Source organism: Carassius auratus, chromosome 29 (genome assembly GCF_003368295.1).
Source record: "Carassius auratus strain Wakin chromosome 29, ASM336829v1, whole genome shotgun sequence".
NCBI lineage: Eukaryota > Metazoa > Chordata > Actinopteri > Cypriniformes > Cyprinidae > Carassius > Carassius auratus.
In genome coordinates this window covers 7,605,998-7,625,992 of record NC_039271.1, presented here as the reverse complement: position 1 = coordinate 7,625,992, position 19,995 = coordinate 7,605,998, and the positions used below count along the sequence as shown (strand labels likewise).

Sequence of the window (19,995 nt, the reverse complement as noted above, 5' to 3'; positions counted from 1 at the left end):
TACATTATATTATGAATTTAGAAATGTATTAATTTGTTTAGTTCTACATATAGACAGTAAGTGTAATATGTCAAATGCATACAAATTTGAATACACATTTATATACTTTATTTTACTATTATAATATTTGACATTCAAAGTATACATTACATTTTTTTTTTTTTTTTTTTATTAAAAATATGCTATGCATTTATTTTTTGTTGAACATAATGATTTATATAATAATTTTTTAAAATATAATAAAAAAAAAAACAAATGTTTGTGTGTGTTTGCAGGTCTGGCACGAGCCAAGTCTGTTCCCACGAAGACTTACTCTAATGAGGTGGTGACCTTATGGTACAGACCTCCTGATGTACTACTGGGATCGTCTGAGTACTCCACACAGATCGATATGTGGTGAGTGTGTCTGTCGATTTATTTACATTCAGGCCTCTCCTGTACTGTATGCTCTTGTCTTATCCTCTCTCTGTCACAGGGGTGTTGGATGTATATTTTATGAAATGGCTGCAGGTCGGCCGCTGTTCCCGGGATCCACCGTTGAAGATGAGCTGCATCTAATCTTCAGATTACTGGGTGAGCAAACACACACGCTCACACCCTGCTCTCCAACTAAATTATTAAATTCAGAGCCTGTATGATGAAACACACACTTCATCTCCAGACATTACGACATTAATCACACACACACACGCGCACGCTCACACCAGACGTGTCATGGTGTTCAGACTCAGAAGTGCTTCTCACCTGCTTTAAAAACAAACTGCAACCATCTGAGCTGCCATGCTTGCTGTGCACACACACACACATGGTCACATGGTACAGTAGGTTACCACAGTTCAGCTGAAATCCTGTCTACCTGACACTCACCTGATGTATTAAAGTGTGCTTCCTGGAATGAGGATGCAAAAAAAACCTGGAAAGGAGGTTTTAAACTATTTTAGTATTATTATTAAATTAGTTTTAATGAACTTAAATACTATTTACTATTTTTGAACTATTTTAAACTCTGAAAAAAGACCTGAAAAGGAGGTTTTAACCTGTTAACTGTCACTTACGTTTTTGAAGATAGACTTGAATGTGCATGATACAAACCTAAATTTTTATAATTCATGACTGAAAACATTTTGTAACATGATTTTGATGTACCATTTTCATGGTAATGCAGTGTCTGATTTTAAAATGGGTTTTGACGGATTAATTTTGAGATTTTATGTTTTCAAGTGTTATATAGCTTCTGACGATTTCTAAAAAGTGATAGAGAAAAAGGCAACGAGGAAGTCTTTTTTTTAAACAAAGGTCAAAACTCCTTTTGTAATGTAGATTTCTGAGGGTGCACTCTTGTCATAAATTAATCTATTACTTTTCCTACATAATTTTTAACAAAACATATTGGTAAAATATATATTTGGGAGTCTTAGACCTTTCCAACGATATATAGTTTGTCAGGATTAGATTAGATTTGATTGTAATATAGTATAGTCAACGTAGGCATCGCGTATACGGGATGGGGTGACATTTAACAGGTTAAGCAATTTTTAAGCTATAATCAAACTTGTTTTTTGTTTTTTCTCACTGTAGCTCAAACAAGTACTACATGGTTCTAGCAACGCCAAGGTCATAGTCAACTGATTACAAAAAATACATCGAATGCAGTGCAAGCTGCTTTTAATAAAGGCAGCTGCTAAATGCATACATTTAAATCATATTTTAGCAATGCTCTTTAATCGATATTGTGGATACTTTAAAAAAAAACATTTTGTATTTATAAAATTGGACACAATATCAGTTCATAGCATTAAGATGCATTAACATCAGCTCTGTTTAGAAAGTGTTCGCTATGTACTAAATGAAGATATTTTGGCTTTGTGTGAAACAGGTACACCCACAGAGGACAACTGGCCCGGCATCTCGTCCATCGAAGAGTTCAAATCCTACAACTTCCCCAAATACAAGCCTCAGCCCTTCATCAATCATGCGCCCAGGTAGCTGCACCTATGTCTGTGTGTCTGTACAGGTGCTGCTTCACTCTTTCATACAGTGTGTTTGTGATGAGTTTGTGTGCTCAGTGATTTTGCGGTGGCTTCCTTGTGTTTGTCTTGCCACACAGAACAAATGACCATGACCTCAAAGCCTGGGACTGTGTGTGTGTATGTGATTGTGTGTGCGGATGCTACGGTGTGTGTGTGTGTTAGAAATCCATGTACGTGCTAAAGCAGGATATCCTGTGGAATTTCTGAGGCTGTTTGCTTGCTTCCTTACGTTTACCAGTCTAATTTGTCAACCTGCTGATGGTCACATCTCTCTCTCTCCCTCCCTTCCCATCTACAGGTTGGATACTGAAGGAATAGAGCTGTTATTGTCCTTTCTAAGGGTAAGAATGTGCCAGAACAATGGATTGTATTAAATACATACAAACAATTATAAGATTTTCCATTACTTTATCTTGAACACTCTCATTTTCCATTAAGCCTTTAAAAGCATCATGATAAATTAAATCCTTTATTTAATTTTTTTTCTCTATAGTATGAATCCAAGAAGAGGATCTCTGCAGATGAATCAATGAAACACTCCTACTTCAAGAGTCTGGGCATGCGTGTGCACACACTGCCAGAAAGTGAGTGTCTTTATACACATGCGCACACACATATATCAAATAAATCATATATCCTCATTCTCATGATGTGCTGTGCTTCTGCAGACATATCCATATTTACACTGAAGGAAGTGCAGCTTCAGAGGGACCCCGGTTACCGGAACTCCTCGTACCCAGAGACAGGTGTGTGTTTGTTTGATACGTGATCTGTATTCATATTCATATTCAGATGCTCTTACAGTAGTCAGTATTGGGTCAGTGTCAATTGTGTCAGTAGTTCTTGGAACAGACACTAGGGGAAAATGTTCATACAGACCAATAGCTGTTGATTAATGTGAAAGTATTTAGAAAAGTATCTATTTTTATTTAAAAATAAGCCCTTATGTGCTTTAAAAATTATTTACATTTAAATTTATTTTTTTATATATTTACATATACTATTTATATATAAATTGTATATAATGAATATATTTGTGAATAAATGTTATTGCATTTATTATTTACATTTATAACAAATATGTATTATCCAAAAATATACATTATATCATTTTTAAATATATATATATATATATATATATATATATATATATATATATATATATATATATATATATATATATATATATGAAATTAAATATATGTAGATTACATTTGTTTTATATATTTTAAACATTATAACAGTAAATATTTTTAATTAGATTTTTTTTTCTTACCCCTTGTTCTTTTATCTATTAATTTAATATTTAATAGTTACATTTTGTAATTACTATATATTATATATTTAAAAAATATTATAAGTTATGAAAAAATATGTTATACAAAATATTGTTTAAAATATTTATTAATAACATTTTATATTATAAATAAAAAAAGTTCATTATTGTGTCAACTTGTACACCGTCTTCTATATAAAGCTAATATATTTCTTAACTGAATATTTAAAACGGTTCTTTATAAAATATATATTTTAATTATTTTGTAACCTTGTACACCTTGCTCTCTCCTCCTTTTCACACTAATCCTTCTGTCTCTCTCCTCACAGGCAACAGCAAGAACAGACGGCAGAGCATGCTGTTTTAAACTGCGTTCCCTCATGCTCTTGGCCATCACTCTCACACACTCTCACAAGCACACACACACTTGACGGATCAGTTCTACAGCGATTATTCCGTGACTGTGTTGTATAGACTAACAGATTTAGTCCCCCCTAGCTCACAGAGAGAGGGTGATTGTCGTGTGTGCATGCGTGGTGAAGGGGATCTGCCGAACCCGCTGTACCCCCCCCCCTCCCCCCACCCTCAGTGTCCCGCTATCCAGCATGCAGCCTTGAGCCAGAACGCCCATCGGCCTCATCTGGATGCCCCCTTCCCTTTCCCCCGTGTGACGCTTCGGGTGTGTGAGCGTGTATATATTTATTGACTGAGGGGTTGTTTTGCTGCTAATTGACTACTGTCTCTACGTAACTTCCTCACTCTTGGGCGACCCTCCCAGTTGTTGCGGACACATCAGTCCCACGGTTTTGTTATGTTTTGTTTAAAAAGAACAATTATAATTTTGTTGAAAAATGTTGATATCGCAGCTGTCTTGTCGTTGTGTTGGTTTTACAGAGGTGGAATGCCTATACGAGTGTTTTGAATTTGCTTTTGGTTTTCCTGGCATGATTCCTGGCGCTTCAAACCGAGCGACACTCAAAATATTCATTCCAAATCCTCAAATTTTAACTTATCATTTCAAGAAATATGTGGATTTGTTCCTCTAAGGCCACGTCACGTGAACCGGGGACCATCTCGACTAGGTGGGCTTCAGAAAGAGGGTGGAAAAAAAACTAACACTGGACCAGCAGGAACTTTGTGACCTCACCGTTCTGAACTGAGAACCATCTTTCCTTAATTTTTTCCCTCTTTTGCATTCATTCAGAGTGATAACTTCCTGTTGGAACTGAAGTGCTTGTATGCCAGATGTGTTTTTAATTTTTCTTTTATCGTTAGAGCTCCTGAGGCATCATCAAAACCAGTTTCTTCTATTAATAGAGCTCCTCTGTAGTTTCTGAGTGCGTGCAACGCTTGTAAAAGAGCGAGAAAGTGAGGTTATATGTGTGAGAGAATAGAGATCTGTAACTTTACAGAACCCTTTGCTCCAAGCAAACGATGGCTATGAAGATGAGCTAGTTTCATTAACAGTATTAAGATATTTTTTTTTGTTACATATTGACCCTTCTGTGAATAATGGTATCTTAATGTGGCATGTTGGAGTCCGACTGTCCCACATTTGTGCTCGATTTTATTCAAAAGAGAAACTTATTGTGTATAAAAAGGAAAAAAAAAGGTAATAACGAAAGAGTTTTTAACAGCAGCGTTGGACCAATGTTTCGTTTTTCCAGCATTTATAAACATGAAGAACCCAGAAGATATCAGATTTAAGATTACTTTTTTTTTTTTACTGACAGATGTTAATTAATATTGTAAAATCGGAGTCGATTGTTTCTGGAGATGCGTGCGTGGGTGTGTGCGTGATTGCGTGTGTATACGTGACGCATGGAGTGCGTGTTCTGTAAGCTCCGCCTCCGTGAAACAGACGCTCACAGTCCCGTCTGTCGGGTGAATTGACCGTTTAACTCTTTGTACTGCAGATATTTATTTCTCTTAATCAGTGAAGTAAACATGGTCTGTTTCATACAGCGAACTCTCTGTCGTCTGTTTATTTTGTTTGTGTGTCTGTGTCCATTTCTTCCTGAATGCAAGGTGTCCGTTCAGATGCGAGAACTTTGCGTCGCATTCAATGCTTTTTATTTTAGAAACACAAGGCACATTTTCTTGACTCTTGAAAAGCAAAAAATAGAATATTAATACGAGAGTACATTTTTTAAAAATCAATGCATTAATGAAAAAACCCCTAAGCTATTACAAAGCTTATCTTTCCAATATTGAAATGGAATTTCGTCTGTTACAAAAACGTATTTAAGCAGGAAAATAATACAAATACACAATTCTTACACGCACTAAAAAGGCACAGCCGGTAGTACATTTGAAGCACAGTGCATACAACGCAATTTATACAACACCAGACAAACAACAAACGAACAGAAACCCGGTTCACAGCCTAGGAAAGATCAAAAATAAACTTAAATGCTAATGAGATTCCTTTAATATGGTTTAAACGTTTCCTCTTTCTGAACTGGTCAACAACACGGGAGATCTTTCCAATTGAAGCACCTTAGGAATGGAGAACAGGGGAACGCTGAAGTTTTCCTTCAGAGGAGGTACAGAAAATCTACGCTGTTTTCAACGTGTTTTACGTAGTCCAGCATCGTTTGTCTCCATCTGAAATTGAGATTCTGACAAACAGCTTGCCAAAAAAGGCAGGTCTTGAACATGTTCTCCAGGATACAGATTCTCTAGGCTCGGTTTCCAATGACTCACCATCTTCTCAAAAGGACACTTCATGTTCTTTGGCATTACCTCATCATAATTCCCTGTTTTAAGAGCTTGCAGAGGAATTTTGGTGAGCTGTTTGGATGGCAGCCTGAGTTACAGAAGAAAACACACAGTTTGCTGGTCCAAAATTGAACAGACCTGAAGGGCGCTGTAGGTGAAGGTGGCCACAAGAGGGGGAAAGTGCAGTCTGGCTCAAAAAAGACATGAAGGTCCATAATTCCTTCTTAGTGTAAGAGCAAAGGTATAATTCTGGGGAGGGGATAGGTGAAGTGTTCAGAAATCAGGATTTCTGGGCACTGGAGGACAGGAGGAGTGAGGAAGAGGAAGAGGAGGATGAAGATGAGTCCAGGTTGGGCAGGGGTACCGGGAGCGGCCCGTTCAGCAGGTTGGGGAACTGTGAGAGTCAGAGAGCAAACACAACATTGAGGTAATGCTACACATGATGAATCACAATATCTTCCTATGTTATATATATATAATAGTAATAGTAGGATGACCAGCCAAATAATAGTTCACACCTTAATGGTTAAATCTTATTAATAAATAGCCAGTTATTATTTAATGGGATTTATTATTATTATTATTATGAGGTTGAATAATACCTGGACATGTTGCTTTATATGCAACATTTATTATTATTATTGATAATAATAATAATACTTTTTTTATTCCTTTCATTTTTATTTTGAAATTAAATACTACCTGCATTTCATTATTATTATTATTATTATTATAACTAGTAGTAGTAGTATTAATTTATTTATAGATGTTAAATGGACATGTCTTTATATGTATTAGTATTTTTAACATTTTAATTGTCATTTTAATATGTGTAAATGTTTCTTTATAAAGCGTATTTCATTTTAACCTAATATTAATAAAAAATTAAATACAAATAAAATTAAGCCTGTAAGGCTTAATGACATTTCCCCCTAAAAATCTTATTCCCAAAATACAATAATTAATTATTTACCTTATTTTTAAAAATACCATACATTCAGTACCACCATAAAGTACACTTGCAACAACAACAAAAAACCCTGGGCATTTCTTAAAAGTTTCTGTAAATATCTCCCGAATACACCTCAGTGAGGAAAATCAAAACAAAAACAAAACCTGTCTTTGGTTCACAAAACAAACATGCTCGTAGCCCATCACGGTAGCGCTAGGAGAGAAACTTCCTGTTATGTGAAAGCTGACTATATGCACAGACACAGAGTCTTTTTCAGTTATCACCCCCTCCCTTTTTTAACAGGAAGCTGTTTTTCACCCATATCCAATGCAGAGGAAACATCTGTAGCTTATTTTCAAACCCTAATACACTCACACTCAAACCCCAGTAAATCCATTTCCTGGATTGACTCAAAAGCATCTTTTTTTTCCTGGTATACGTTTTGCAGGTATAGAGAATTAACACAAAAAGTCCCCAAGAAGAATTGCACTGTGAAAAAAAAAAAAGCCAGACGTCCCTCAAAAGTTTTCCAATGCAGCCAATAACAGCAGGAACGACAATCATGTGACCAACCAGAAAACTCCCACTATGGCTGCCCAGGGAGGAAGTGAGAGTGGGGGAGTGAGTGTACGTCTGTCTCTGTGTGTGTGTGTATGTGTGTGTGTGTGTGGTAGTAAATGCGCACATCACAAACTGTCACTATTCCTGTAAAGGCAGAGCCAAGCGGTCGCAGTGGTTACCTTAATGGTTTCCTGCTGGCTAGCGATGTTTACAGTAAAGACTGGACCCTCCCCTCAAAATACAAGATGAGCATAAATAAACAGTTTGCATTCTGTTGTTTTCACTCACACACACACACACACACACCTCCCTACACACTCGCTCTCCCCCGGGCCAGAACAGGAAGTATCCACAGGATTTCCCCTCTTGCTCACATGAAGGCTGAAATTCGACACCAAACACAAACACGCTCACTTTCTAAAACACACTTGCACGTCAGCGCTAAACAAAATAAAACATATCCTCATTTTCAGATTCCTCTTTTCACAGGTTTGAGAATGTTTTGTGCGTACCTGAAAGAGTGACCCGTGGCCCTGTAGCCTGGCCGGGCTGAGGGGGGCCACGGGACTCAGGCTGCTCCAGAAATGAATGGAGGACAGGAGAGGACTGGGCGTCAACAGCAAACCAGAGGGAGTCTGCAGAGACAGCGAGAGAGAGAGAGGAGTAGAGGAGGTATTGTGAAAGGGGGGAACAGGAACATGAGATTTTATTTGTATTAGTCACTGAAGTCAGAGATCATGAAATCCCAATGTCTTTTTGAAACTTTGGAAAGACGAATTGGAGTCTCTGCATGTCCAGACACGTCTTTGCGTCAGTTAGCAGTCAATAGCATGTGAAGCCTGTCATGCACAAATACTCTGAGAAACCTTTTAAAAGAAATTTCCCAGATTTATCCACCTGAGCAGTACAAATTGGGTGCATTAAGGATTTATAGCACAATTGCAATTCGTGTAAGCCGTAGGACAACTGTCCTGGACATAGTTGGCACTTGTTTTATCTGTTCAAGCATTTTGCTCAATTTGGCATTATGAAATAACTGTCTTTTGCAGATGTTTCTGTATATTTAAAGCAACAGTTAAACTTAATTCATGTCATGTCATTTAAAATCTGTTTGTCTTTTGTTTACAATTGTCCAAATTTCAATTTTTCAATGGTGACTAGGGTCTGTTGAACTCCAGAAAGGCACCATAAAATGTATCCATATGGCTTGTGCACTATATTTCAAGCTTTCTGATGTCGTACAATGGAACTTACTCTGGTTAGAGCCATACTAAATTTAAATAGGCTGTGATGGATAGAATTAAAGTCTTTACAATGGCACACAGTGTATGAAGGTCCCAGATTTCATAATTTTTTCAAAAAGACGTTTCATCAACTGGACATTCATTATGTTGTTGAATGTACACATGTACACAGCCAGATTTTTCTATGCACACTTATGCTCTTGAATTAATTTTGCAGTAATTAGTTTGTCCAGAAGATGGCAACACTTCCCAATCCGTTGTTTACAGTCAAAAAAGAAGCAAATGTAACAACAACTATTACAAAGTAGTGGTGATGGCAACAACAATAGACACCTGCGATGCGAATGCATTTGAAGGGGTTAACAGATATCGGCAACACTAGTTTAAATGTGTGTAATGTTCTGAGAGAAACAGCGCAGATACTGGACAAGGATGAAACCATAGACTGTATAAAAACATGGACGTAGTGTCCATGACGTCAACCGTAGACTCCTGAAGTGTGTTTTTGAAGCCTAAAGTGTGCAGAGCAGGCCATCGCCATCTTGGCAGTGCGTCACCGTGCAACTCTCCAGGACAATGAAAAGTGGGCAAAAAGGCGGTAATTACTTGCTGAAGCCACGCCCACCTAGCGCGACGGCAGTGTCAGCAGTGGTAATCCACCAATCCAATTAAGTAGCCACGCCCTTAATTATGCAGGACTTTAAGGCTTAATATAATTTAAAAGAAAGAGTTCACCCCCCTCACAGTTGTCATGAATGGCAAATTTAGCTATTTAGACCAAAATAATTTTTTGCACCAGGCTGTAAAAGTTTTTTTTTTTTCCGGTGTAAAGTTGGGCATTTTAACATGGGGAGTCAATGGGATTAACTCCGTTTTGCAGCCAGCCTCAAGCGGCCAGTCGATGAATTGCAGTTTTAGTTACTTCCTTATTGGCCTCACGAGAGAGAGCGGGAGGTTGGCGCTCGGATGAAATTTCTAAGTCTAAACGTCAAGCAACCAATCAAACAGAGTATGCATATGAGCGCAAGTAAACAATGTTAAATAAAGTTTTGAGTGATCTATCCCTTTAAGAGAGAAAGCAGCAGAGAAATCTACACAAGCATGTAGCTTCCCATGGGTCATGGACTTTGGATCACCAGGTTGTGGCTATAGGGCAGCATGTGAAATCAATTTCTCATTCTCGCTCTGTTTTTCTCGGTCCTGTGTCACTATGCTGTAGTGTGCAAGATTACAGACATATGGCTTTACTTACAGGTCTCTCTTCTCTTGCTTATGACATTCTGTCTGTCTTTTCCCTCCTCTTTTTTTCACTTTTTGTAATCTTATACTTAAACTAAACTGTTGATACTTCTGGTAAATATAAGTAAACTTCTAATGTACAAGATGATAAAATTAGCCTAACAAAATCAGGCCAATATTACCTATTTGCTAAAAGCACAGCTGCCTTGCTATCTACTGCTTAGCTTGAATTCTCAACTGAATCCAATAGAATAGATAGAACCCATTAGACACAATATTCTAATGAACATAGCATTAAAACATTGTCTAAAGTTTCATTTTTAGTTACATTTGAGCATTACTGAACAATAATGTTTGATATGAAGTTAAATGTTGGTGTTTTTAATTTATTTTAGCTTGTGCCTATGCTTGCATGTATATGTGACATAAAAATAAATGTACATATGACATAGTTTGGTACCTGTGCAGTGAAAAAGGCTGGTGTAAGTGACCCTGAGGGCAGTGCTGGGCTGTTGAGGGCGATGGAGCCCAAGTCACTTCCTGAAAATAGTATGGAAGGGGCGGAGATTTCCAGCCCTTTGGGTTTCCGAGCTTTGGGAGGCAGTCCGTTGCTACCAGTCCTCCTCTCAGTGGGCGTGGCCTGATTCTGGGCTCGCTCCCTGTGGCCGGATGATAAATTTAGAGGCTGAGCGCTCGGCTCTGATTCGTCAATGCGAGCCCCCGGACTCCGCTCTTGCCGCAGCGTATAGACAGGGCTATGAGAGGGGGAGGGGCTACGGGACGAGCAAGGGGAGGTTTTTGAAGCAAAGAAAACCTCTGTGGACACAGGTGGTGGCGAGGAAGCCAGGGGAACGATTTTTTCTGATCGATTAGTGACGAAGCGAATCACCGTTTGTCCTTCTTCCCCTCGTTCGCCCCCTCGCTGATTCTCAACTTTGATTGGACGCAGCAGTGGAGGCGGGCTTTGGAGGGAACTGACTGTGAAGGATGAGTATAGACCAGAGTGGAGATACTCGTTCCTGCAGGCGGGGCTTCTCAGCGATGACAGTGACAGCTTCGGAGACTCCTCCCCCTCACCGCAATCTGACTCCACCTCCTGCAACATGACGCCCCCTGTAACGTGACCCCCATCCCGACCGAACTCCACCGCTTGGGGATCCATCTTCAGAATATCAGGGAATGAAACAAACTTGTATACAAACTTCTGGCCAATCACCTTCTTTATGATGTTCTGCGAAAGAAAGAGAATGATTATTATACCTCTAACGGCAATTCGTAACTACTTGATATTTTGACGAACAATCTCAGGTGTGTGGTTTAGTAGGATCTGCTTAAGCCCCACTGATGATAAGGTTTAGGGTTGAAACTTCACACTTACATTTTATAAAAAAATTTAAAGAAAAATTGTTTCCGTACAAAAATGGTTGAGTTTTCTGTTGAGAATGATTATTAAATATGAGCTTGTGTAACCTTGTCATAGTAGTAGCGTAGTGCTCGGCTAAGTTTGTCGTAGTTCATGTTGGTCTTGTTCTTGCGCAGGCCCCAGAGTTTGGCGACTTCTTCCGATTTGAGCAGCTTGAACTCGCCGTCGTTGGACGTCCAGCAAATCAGGTGCTTATGGGTCTGGTCCAGCAGTAGCTGTAGCAGAAACTGCCACAGCGTGATTGCACTCTCCATATCTGTCAGAGAAAACATCAACAGTATATTTACAATTGAATAATCATAATCAGGCTGATTTTTTTTTCACAGAATCTAGTTAAATGGTACTTTTAAGAACTGGTCACTGAAAGGTTCTTTTTGGAACCAGAAATGGAGTGTACAGTCATTAAACCAATTCAAATTGTAAGTTTGATGATAAAGTCTAATAAAGGTTCTTTGTTGGAATCAATGGTTCCAGGAAGAACCTTTAACATCTTTTGTTAATTGTTCTTTACACTAAGAAAAAGTTAAGGAAAGTTTCCTATAGTTTGCCAATAAAGAACATTTGTTGCTGTTTTGTAACAAGTGTTGCATCTCATACTGATATCGTTGTAAACAAGGTGATAGTGTGGCATAATTTCATAAGAGTTTCAATCTAATTTAAATTAGCCAAATTTACACTTTCTGTGTTTATCGGGCAACAAAAGGAGGCTTGAGGACACATTTAATGACCCTAACAAGGTTTAAAGATCTGAAGGAGGATGCTATGGTACCACAAAGCCAAATTTAGTACGTGTCTGTGGATTAGCTCGGACCGGCAGCTTGTTTCAATTGATCTGATAATCAGACATCCTTCCCAGCGTGACTGCATTTGTAAAATATCCATGCAGGTTCCAAACAGGAAGTGGTTTAGAGGGAGAGGACAGAGCAACAGTCGTACAAACTCGGCCACATTAAAGAACGCTGCGTTCATGCTCCTGAATTCATTCTCTCTCTCTTTAATTTCCCCTTTTCCCTCTCTCGCATGATCAAAAAACGTAATTCCTGGGTGCCCTCTCACAAACTCTGCAAGCATTTCCTGTTCTGTTGTACATTAACGCAAAGGCCAATAAACAACAAAGAGCTATAAGCCAGAAAGACTGACATGGGAATGAATCGCAAATAAGCCACATGTTCCAATATCAACTGTGCCGCGGTCCTCTCTGGGATGAAGGTGTCCGCTCAAAGGCAGGCAAATACACCCACTGGTGAACAGAGATTAATAACAGGGTAAACATGGAGTTTATCCACAAGACCTTGTTTAGGAACATAGATTAGAGTGACCAGAGATAAGTGGGTTAAGGGGGAAATTACATTCTTAAAAGAATAGGTCACCCAAAAATTAAAATTCAGTTCTGTCATTCACACTACCATTCAGGTGTTTTTGGTCCGTAATATTTTTCGTAAGAAATTAATGATTTTATTCAGCAAGGATCCATTAAATGCTGTTCCTTTGAGATATCTGTTCATTAAAGAATGGGTTCCACAATATATATACTTTTTTTTGCGTGATGTTACATTTCTGCACAAGATCATTGATAGTTAAAAAAGAAAATTAATGATTTTTTTCCGGCACACTTAGACTTAAACAACAAAGTCAGTTAGTATGGATCCATTGGGTGTAAGATAAGGATTTTGTTGTTAACAAAACTCCTTCATGCATGTGGTCTGTGATTCACTCCAACAGGAAGACGCAGTGCTTCAATGTTAAAAGCCCAAAAGTACAGGAAGTTTAAATCTTTCTTGGGCAACTTCCTGTGACCGCTGTCATCATGGCCTTTTTTGCCACACGCTTGCCCTTAGTGTACTCTCATAACCTCTTCCTCTGCATCCCTGGAATATTAAGGGGATATAAAAAACGATAGATCCACTACAAAACCTGTACACTTTGACCTTGGGATGCAACATTTTACTGAGCTTTTTTATGGTGACAAGACTAACGTTTTACTGTATTCAAACAACAGGCAAATTAACCTGTTACAAATTGAAATGAAAGTCGAAAATAAAACGAAAAAGAATAACAAAAAATTACTGAAATAAGCTAAATAAATATATATATATATATATATATATATATATATATATAATTTATATAATTTATTATTTTATATATAAAATTAGAAATAAGACGTTTTAGTACAGTTACTATTAAATACGTATAATGTTGTCTCAAGTATGGTGTTTAAGCAGAACATAAAAAAAACTATCTTATAAAAAATTTATATGTAATAAATAAATAATTATTTTATATTATATGTTTAAAAACGTAATTATCTATCTTTTTATTTATTTTTTAATTACCATGTTCTTTATGAAAGTCACCTAAGATTATAACATGGTAACAAACTAACAAATAAATAAATACAAATTGTCTATTTTCAATCACACATTTCAATATGTGCATGTTTTCACTGTGTGAAAAAGAGCAGCGTGAACATTGTTCGAAATTTCTCATTTTGTGTTTCTCAGTTAAGAGTAAATCAAGCCATGGAATGCCATGATGGTGAATGACCACAAACTTCATTTTTAGGTAAACTATCCCTTTAAGACACATGCATATACTTAATATATTGAATTTGAGAAGATAGTGTTGGGATGCAGGACAGCAGGAAGAGCTGGGTGGAGGAATGTAATGGACCTCAGGTTGAGGTCTGAGAGGTGTTCAGTAGACATGAGGAAACCAGTTTGACTCGAATTCAAAGCTTTCATATATATGTGTGTGTGTTTGAACACACTCCTCGGTTTTAACTAGCATTACATCATGCCCTCTGGTAACTGTAAGTCAGTCAAACAGGGCGGGCTGGCTGGCGTTTACTGCTGCCTGAGCCAATGCTCTCCCGAGATGGATGGAAGGAAAGAACGAGACTGAGAGCGGTAGATGGAGAAACGAGGCTGGCTGACACACTAGTGTGGATAGCTCTGACACGGAGCATGTTTTATTGGCTGAGAGGAACTCCCTGGTTGCAGACATAACTTTGACAAAGACACACAAGCTTAAACTTTCACCCTGGTTTTCGCTCATCAAACAGCCGGCTCTGGAAGTCATCGAGGGATTGATTGAATAATGAGTCTAAAGAAGCAAACGACCCCAAAGTCCAGCAGGACAGGCTGAAATCAAAAACACTCTACAAAATGAAATGCTGTTCGCGACCCACTGTGCTTCTGTAATGTGATGTATTTTTCCAAAAAATGTCATTGGGAATCAGTAGGATTATGAAAATTGGCTGGAAAATGGGTAAATATATATATATATATATATATATATAAAAAAAATATATACTTAAAGTCATTACATTTCGAAATGTGATGTATTTTTTAATAAAACACTTTTTTAAATCAGTTTTATTAGTTGGTAATCAACTGGATTATAAAAGAAATGTTTGAAAAATTCGTAAATATAAAAAAAAAACGAAATAATAAAATTAAGTTTTATTTCAATTTAATGTAGAGTGTGACATTTTTAAAAAAAATGCTTTTAGCAACTGGATTGATAAAAATGTTTGTAAAATAAGTACATTTTATTTAAAAAGTAAAAATAAAATTTGATTACATTTTAATGTAGTAATGTGACATTTCCATATAAAACGCTTCATTTTATCCATCAGAAATCAATTGCGAAAAATTGTGGGAAAAATTTTAAGAAAACAAGTAACATTTTATTACATTGTGATGAAAGATTATGCTTATTTTTTTCACACCTGAATAACAAGCAGTGTATAATTCCTGACAAATTAGAACATGTATCACGAAAGTAAATGTGCATTTTTTTGTCTTTTTTTCAGATGTCTTTGGTTGGAATATCACCCAGAATGAGTGTAAAGAGATCGAAACAGCAAGATTCGGCCAGACATGTGGTGACAAAGGAGGAAGTCCTTGGAAAATGCTGCCAATACAGGCTACAGATATTTACCAGGAAGTAGTGTGCATTTTCTCACACACCCACACACACACACACACACACGCACACACACTCATTCATTACTCTTCTACATGTGACACAGATCTCATTATACATACTCATGAGGCAATATACAGTTAAATCGCATACTTAATTCATGGGCAGAACATAAAAACTCACTGTACATCACATACCCAGTTATATTTTTCCAAACCCCCAGTGAAGTGAAATAAAACCATTTCCTGCTCCAGCATCCTCTGAGCGGAGCATCTGCGTTAAACGACCGTAAAACTGTCTATATCAGGACTTCCTCCAATTCTCCTTTGAAGGGCGTCTTCCTGGGAATACCGATCCCGAACTGAAAGGTAGGAATTCCTGCTGCGGGGAGCAAACACGGGAACGCCACGGACACAAGGCACAAACGGGAGGTTTCCTCTTCTCTTTTCATGCTGGCACAAACCTCTCGCCCATAAAGACAGACATGTTGTATGTGACACCATGATCAACAGACTCCCTGATTCCCAGATTTACTGCCCTAATCAAAAGGAATAAACAGAGGAAGCTGATTTCAAAAGCTCTTGGCCGTATGGAGAGGTTTCTGCACGGAACATGGCTGTAAAAGTCATTTTTAGATTATCGCAAGAAGGGAAAATTAAAAAAAAAAAAACTGCACATGCAAAGTCTCTTCTTTTATCATTCAATATAAGCAATGACATATACAGTGCAGAAGCCAAGTCTAAATCCTTAGCCAGGATTTTCTTCGACACAAATAAATAATAGACAGTGTGCGCTAAACAAAAAGACACCCTTGCTGCATTGGCTCTGTTGTTGTGCTGTTGTCTGGCATGCATCAGCTTCATGGTCATTGGGTTTAAAGATGTTTTAACCCACTGCGTGGAATTTAGGATGAAATAAATGAATCATCCATAGTTTTTACAGATAGTTGATGTGGCATCAGTAAGTCCACAGGGATTCTGTCTCTCAACATCTGCTTGTCAGTAACAATAGTAATTTTTAGGTCTGGTCAACCATGTTTTTTTTCCCAAATAGTGGAGAAAATATGAAAAAAGTCCACAGATAGCATCTAAACCAAAGCATCAGTAAGAAAACTTTAAGCAAAGTACTTATTTGCCACAGAAAAACTCTTGATTTCTGACATTATTGTAGAAAATATACACAAAAAAGATTTTGTTTTGAAGTAAATGCAGCAGAAAATGTTTTTTTTTTTCCATCCAGTAAATTATATGAACTTTAAAATCTACTCGAATACTTATTTCCTTGATTCGTTTATAACAGTGTCTCATATTCATTTCAAAGTAGAAAAATTGCAGGTTTCAAAAAGACATTTAACATTTAATTAAATCTATCTACATTTGCAATGCACTGTTCCCATAATGCATTGTGTGATAAATAATTAAGGTGGTCTTTTTGCTGTTTTATTTGCAGTTTTGTTAATTTTATTGTTGTATTGAAGTTCAGTAACTTGTTTTGCGTTTTGGAATTCATTTTAGTTTTTTACTGTTTTTTTTACTTTTCTTTTACATTTTTGGGTACCAAAGATTGAGGTTTCAAAAACTGTTCAGTGTCGATGTATATTCATTATTAACGTAAATGTTATTTAGTTTTATTATTTTAAATTGCAAGCTGACGATATACTTGAATTTTAATATTATTTCGCAGAGTAGATTTTACTTAATTTTATACATTCAAACCTTTTTTTTTCTCAGATCACCAAAGGTGAGCAATGCATCAAGCAGTCGTCTTTTTCAAACGCCACAGATCATTTACTTTTTGCAGCACTGAAGTTCCAGAACACTTGAAACTATATTAGAACTGCTTTTCAAAAAAATGCCAATGGAAAACACCAAGAAAACCTGCACACCATCAAATCTATCCAACCCATTTAACCATACAGGAAGTAGACCGGAGGAACATGTCTGTAGACACAGAAACAGACAACAGCTCAGTCTGTCAGTGGCTTAACAGGCAACATATACTGTCTGACAAGGCTGTTTTTTAAAAGCTCCACACATTGCCGGTGTATGTGTGTGTTTAAAAAGGGAAAGAGGAAGATCTTTCAGGTGAGAAGATGCACTCTAGGCTCTCTCCAGCGAAAAGTGACACGCTCACACCCATCAAGAATCCCACAACAGACACCCAGGGACTGTTTGGACCCTAAAAACCAAGCCCAGTCTTTCGAATGGCCCCTAGACAGCTTTTAAACACCAAACTTGCCGTCGTGCTCACAAACCCCTCCACTGTAGCACCAGCGGAAACTCGTAATAAGATTAGTTGGTGTGCACAGACATTACTTCGCCATGACTAAATGTGCGCTCTTCCTGCGCACACAGACTGCAGTGGAAAATTCAAGGAGATCCTGCTTAAGAGATGGGGAAAAAGAGCCGTGAAGGACTTCTCTCCACGACCACATTTCTCCAGAGAGAGCTGCAGCTCTTGAAATTACGCAGACAGATCCAAGAACGTCTGACTGTGTGTCTGTGTCCATATAGTGGATTCAGAAAGAGTGCGGACACTTCAGAATGACATTGCTTTTAATAGCAAATGAGTTTAGAAAACACTCCTTATACTGTACTTTAAACTAGAGTTTAGACTGCTTGCATTAAACTTTTTTAATCTAATTGCCTCTTTGATAGAAATTATGTTTTCTCTTTAAAAAAAAAAAAAAATTCCAGGCAAGTACAGAAATATTATGGTAAAAAAATGTTTAAATGATTACATTAAACTTGAATTTATGGCATTTTACTTCTTGCATTAAACTGTTGGATCTAGTCGGCTGTTTGATCAAAATAATAGTTTCCTCTTTTAAACCATTTATGAGAATATGCTGTCACATTAAAGGCTAAAAAAATACTGAAATAGCAGTATAATAATCCTACTAATCACCTTTGATTGAATATTTGTTTTAAATGCCTTGTGTTTGAAATAATGTCTGTGTAAGACACCAAAACCTGTCTAATTGCAAATCTATCCAACCTTTCTAAACATACAGGAAGTAGATAGGAGCAACGTGACTGTAGACTTTACACGCAGTGTGTCCAAAACTCCAAAACGGAAGGAAACTGCATCCAAAGTGGCATTAGATTTAAAACACAAGCGCACTTTTGTACCAAAACATCTCATTTCAAATGATAATACAACAGTTTAAATGGAAGACAAACAGTATGTGGACACTTTCTGGTTGTCATAGTTGAACATGAACTTGACAAACTGCACCTGGTTACTATGCTAGGACATCTGTGGTGAATTTAGGGACATATTGGGTTGGATCTGAGTAGACTCTAGCATCATCTGCTATCTGAAGTCAATACATGTGTGACTTACAGTAAGTCTCCCAAAACATTTTGGGCTCACAAACATCGATCTTTTCCAATCATGACAAATAATCCCCAGCATATCCAGATGCAGGGGTAACATCAGCTCCAAGGGCTGAACTGAAGTTTCTTTGTTTGCCCCAATGACTCATTTTCAAGATACTGTCTGCTTGCCAGTTTCAATCCGGAAGCGCATGGCAATTAGTCTGCTGCTGTTTCCAGACAAACCTGAAACTCTACTAGTGCGTTTAAAGCGCCAGGAGCCAAATTTCAGCCTTTTCTAGCAGCCCTGCTTTCAAATGTACGACCAACAAAATCTTTGAAATACACATCACAAATCGTGAGCTCAACAGGTATTCAAACTTTCCTCCGCCGTGCGTACACAGTGCGTAAATTGCGCGTAAGTAACGGGGGACTGTGAACACTTGAAGTGTCTTCTGTGTCTGTTACTGCCAAAATCGATCTATTCGTGTGTATATATATATATAGATATATATATATATATATAGATATATATATATATATATATATATATATATATATATATATATATATATAGATATATATATATATAGATATATATATAGATAGATAGATAGATAGATATAGATACATTAATTACGTAAAGGTATACATTTAAGTCTCAAACATCACTTCTGAACATTTCAAACAGCTCCTTCGTTTGCATAGGTTCATTCTTTTTTGGGGGATATCAAGTTTCAGTCTTGTACTTTGGAAGGTTTCTTCCTTTTTATGTTATTATGAAGTAATTACACATTTAAAAACCATGTATACAGCGTTCAGATAGTACGGATGGATTATTCACATACCTTGTGCGTAATGGTCAGGCTTTTTGGGGTCCCTTTTCACGTTATTAAAAGGAATTCCGTATAATGCGCTGTTTTTCCATGCTGTCGGCCGTCTCGGCAGCTCTCAGTCGGTCTGTAATGGGATCCCGACTGTTTTCTCTCTCTCTCTCTCTCTCTCTTTCACTCTCGCTCTCTCTCTCTCTCTGAGCAGGAAGTTGGTGCAGGCAGACAGCGAGCCGGCTCACTTCCTCTCGCCGTGCTCTATTCCCCAGGTGCTCGGCCCGTCTGTGTAAACACGCTTTTCCTCCTCCAGCCACCATCCGACATTCAAGAACACTGGCACACACGCGCGCGCGCGCACGCACTATACTGTAACCTGAATCTGCTGCGAGTGTTGCACACTGACGTCACCCTCTTCCTGCCCGGGACCCGCCGGGAGGAGTCCGTGTTCCTTCCTCTACACACATTTCGTGTG

The 19,995-nt window shown here is 37.7% G+C and overlaps 2 protein-coding genes across 2 annotated transcripts in view; one reads left to right on the top strand and one right to left on the bottom strand.

Annotated features, from left to right (window-relative positions):
• Positions 1-5,270, top strand: part of LOC113047947 (cyclin-dependent kinase 17) — a 43,977-nt gene extending 38,707 nt beyond the window's left edge. The window contains exons 11-17 of the mRNA XM_026209387.1: positions 276-396; positions 476-573; positions 1,877-1,982; positions 2,329-2,371; positions 2,524-2,614; positions 2,699-2,776; positions 3,636-5,270. Of these exons, the coding sequence (XP_026065172.1) occupies positions 276-396; positions 476-573; positions 1,877-1,982; positions 2,329-2,371; positions 2,524-2,614; positions 2,699-2,776; positions 3,636-3,673 (575 nt within the window). The 3' untranslated portion in view covers positions 3,674-5,270. The remainder of the gene's footprint in view (positions 1-275; positions 397-475; positions 574-1,876; positions 1,983-2,328; positions 2,372-2,523; positions 2,615-2,698; positions 2,777-3,635) is intronic.
• Positions 5,271-5,362: 92 nt separating this feature from the next.
• Positions 5,363-19,941, bottom strand: LOC113047948 (ETS domain-containing protein Elk-3-like). Its single transcript, XM_026209389.1, has 5 exons — positions 19,542-19,941; positions 11,494-11,702; positions 10,484-11,254; positions 8,053-8,175; positions 5,363-6,421 (listed from the first exon to the last, which is right to left on the bottom strand). Exons 2-5 carry the CDS (start codon positions 11,698-11,700, stop codon positions 6,308-6,310), a joined length of 1,215 nt encoding a protein of 404 aa, XP_026065174.1. The 5' UTR covers positions 11,701-11,702; positions 19,542-19,941; the 3' UTR covers positions 5,363-6,307.
• Positions 19,942-19,995: the final 54 nt, after the last annotated feature.